The sequence below is a fragment of the Antrostomus carolinensis genome, unplaced genomic scaffold (genome assembly GCF_000700745.2).
Source record: "Antrostomus carolinensis isolate BGI_N321 unplaced genomic scaffold, ASM70074v2 scaffold26504, whole genome shotgun sequence".
In the NCBI taxonomy this organism is placed as follows: Eukaryota; Metazoa; Chordata; class Aves; order Caprimulgiformes; family Caprimulgidae; genus Antrostomus; species Antrostomus carolinensis.
The window spans coordinates 539-2,103 of record NW_010313232.1 but is presented as its reverse complement, the minus strand read 5'-3'; the positions used below and the strand labels follow the sequence as shown (position 1 = coordinate 2,103).

Sequence of the window (1,565 nt, the reverse complement as noted above, 5' to 3'; positions counted from 1 at the left end):
AGCCCCAGGCGGGACGGACGCTGCCGCAGCCTTTGTTTGCACCAGGCGAGACGGCAGCAGCGATAACATGCCTCCCGTGGCACTGGGCTGTCGTGTGCAGCAGCTAACCTTTTCTTGCCGCTGGCCATGGCCCACGCATGAGCATGGGACAGAGATGGCCCCGGCACTGCCACGTAACGGGCTCACGGGAGAGTGTAGGGGCACTAGCGTGGAGGTGCGAGTGTCCCTTTGCACGGGGACAGCTGTGGGGCCTGAGCGTGGGACGCTGCTGCTGTACATGCGTGGACATCAGCGCACAGGGAGCTGTAAGGAGGTGCAGTGAAACAAGTGTGTGTCGGGGATGTGTCCGGAGCAGTGTGACAGCCCCAGTGACAGCCATGTGCGCAGGGGGATGGCAGGAAAGGTGTCATCAGTAGGGTCTATGCAAGGTGTGTGTGTGACACAGAATCATAGAATGGTTTGGGTTGGAAGGGACCTTAAAACTCATCCAGTTCCACCCCCCTGCCATCAGCAGGGACACCTTCCACTTGACCAGGTTGCTCAAAGCCTCATCCAACCTGGCCGAGAACACTTCCAGGGAGGAGCAGCCACAGCTTCTCTGGGCAACCTGGGACACTGGCTCACCACCCTCACACCAAAGAATTTCTTCCTAATATCTCATCTAAACCTCCCCTCTTCCAGTTTAAACCCATTTCCCTTTGTTTTGTCATTAACTGCCCTTATGAAAAGTCCCTCCCCAGCTTTCTTGTAGCCCCTTCAGGTGTTGGAAGGCCGCTATAAGATCTCCCCAGACAGATGCTCACTGCTAGCACGGGGTGCGTTCAGGGTGGCAGCGGTGCTGTGCATGCTCCTTTGGACATGGGGCCTGGGCAGGTTGGTCCACCTGTGACAGTGACAGTGTCCCATCTGGCAGGGAGGAGAAGGAGCGCTGGATCCGGGCCAAGTATGAGCAGAAGCTCTTCCTGGCTCCACTGCCCCAGTCGGACATCCCGCTGGGGCAGCAGCTGCTACGGGCTGTGGTAGAGGATGACCTGCGCCTCGTGGTGACGCTCCTGGCCCATGGCACCAAGGAGGAAGTGAATGAGACCTACGGGGATGGAGATGGGCGCACAGCACTGCATCTCTCCTGCGCCATGGCCAATGTAGTCTTCACACAGCTGCTCATCTGGGTAAGACAGGATCCCACAGCCTCCACCACAGCGCCTCTGGCCCTGTCCTGGTGCTTCTCTGCTGCAGCACCTCCCCTCTCCCAGGTCTCAAGATATCCCTCGTCCATCCCCCTCCCGTGGGTTTCCCACCTGCCTTGCCCACCCTCCCAAAGAATCATAAAATCATGGAATGTTGTGAGCTGGGAGGGACCCACAAGGATCACGGAGTCCAACTCCTGTCCCTGCACAGGACAATCCCAACATTCACACCATGTCCCTGAGGGCCTTGGCCAAATGCTGCTGGAATCTTGTCAGGCTTGGTGCCATCAGCACCTCCCTGGGGAGCCTGTTCCAGTGCTCCACCACCCTCTGGGTGCCTCAAGAACCTTTTCCTCATGGCCAACCTCACCCTCCCCT

The 1,565-nt window shown here is 58.6% G+C and overlaps 1 protein-coding gene across 1 annotated transcript in view; it reads left to right on the top strand.

Moving 5' to 3' along the window:
- The window catches only part of LOC104524427 (arf-GAP with GTPase, ANK repeat and PH domain-containing protein 3), a gene marked incomplete at both ends in the record, with an annotated part of 4,003 nt that overhangs the window by 1,904 nt on the left and 534 nt on the right, over nucleotides 1-1,565 (top strand). Inside the window, one exon of the mRNA XM_010167297.1 lies at nucleotides 914-1,169. Coding sequence (XP_010165599.1) covers nucleotides 914-1,169 — 256 coding nt within the window. The remainder of the gene's footprint in view (nucleotides 1-913; nucleotides 1,170-1,565) is intronic.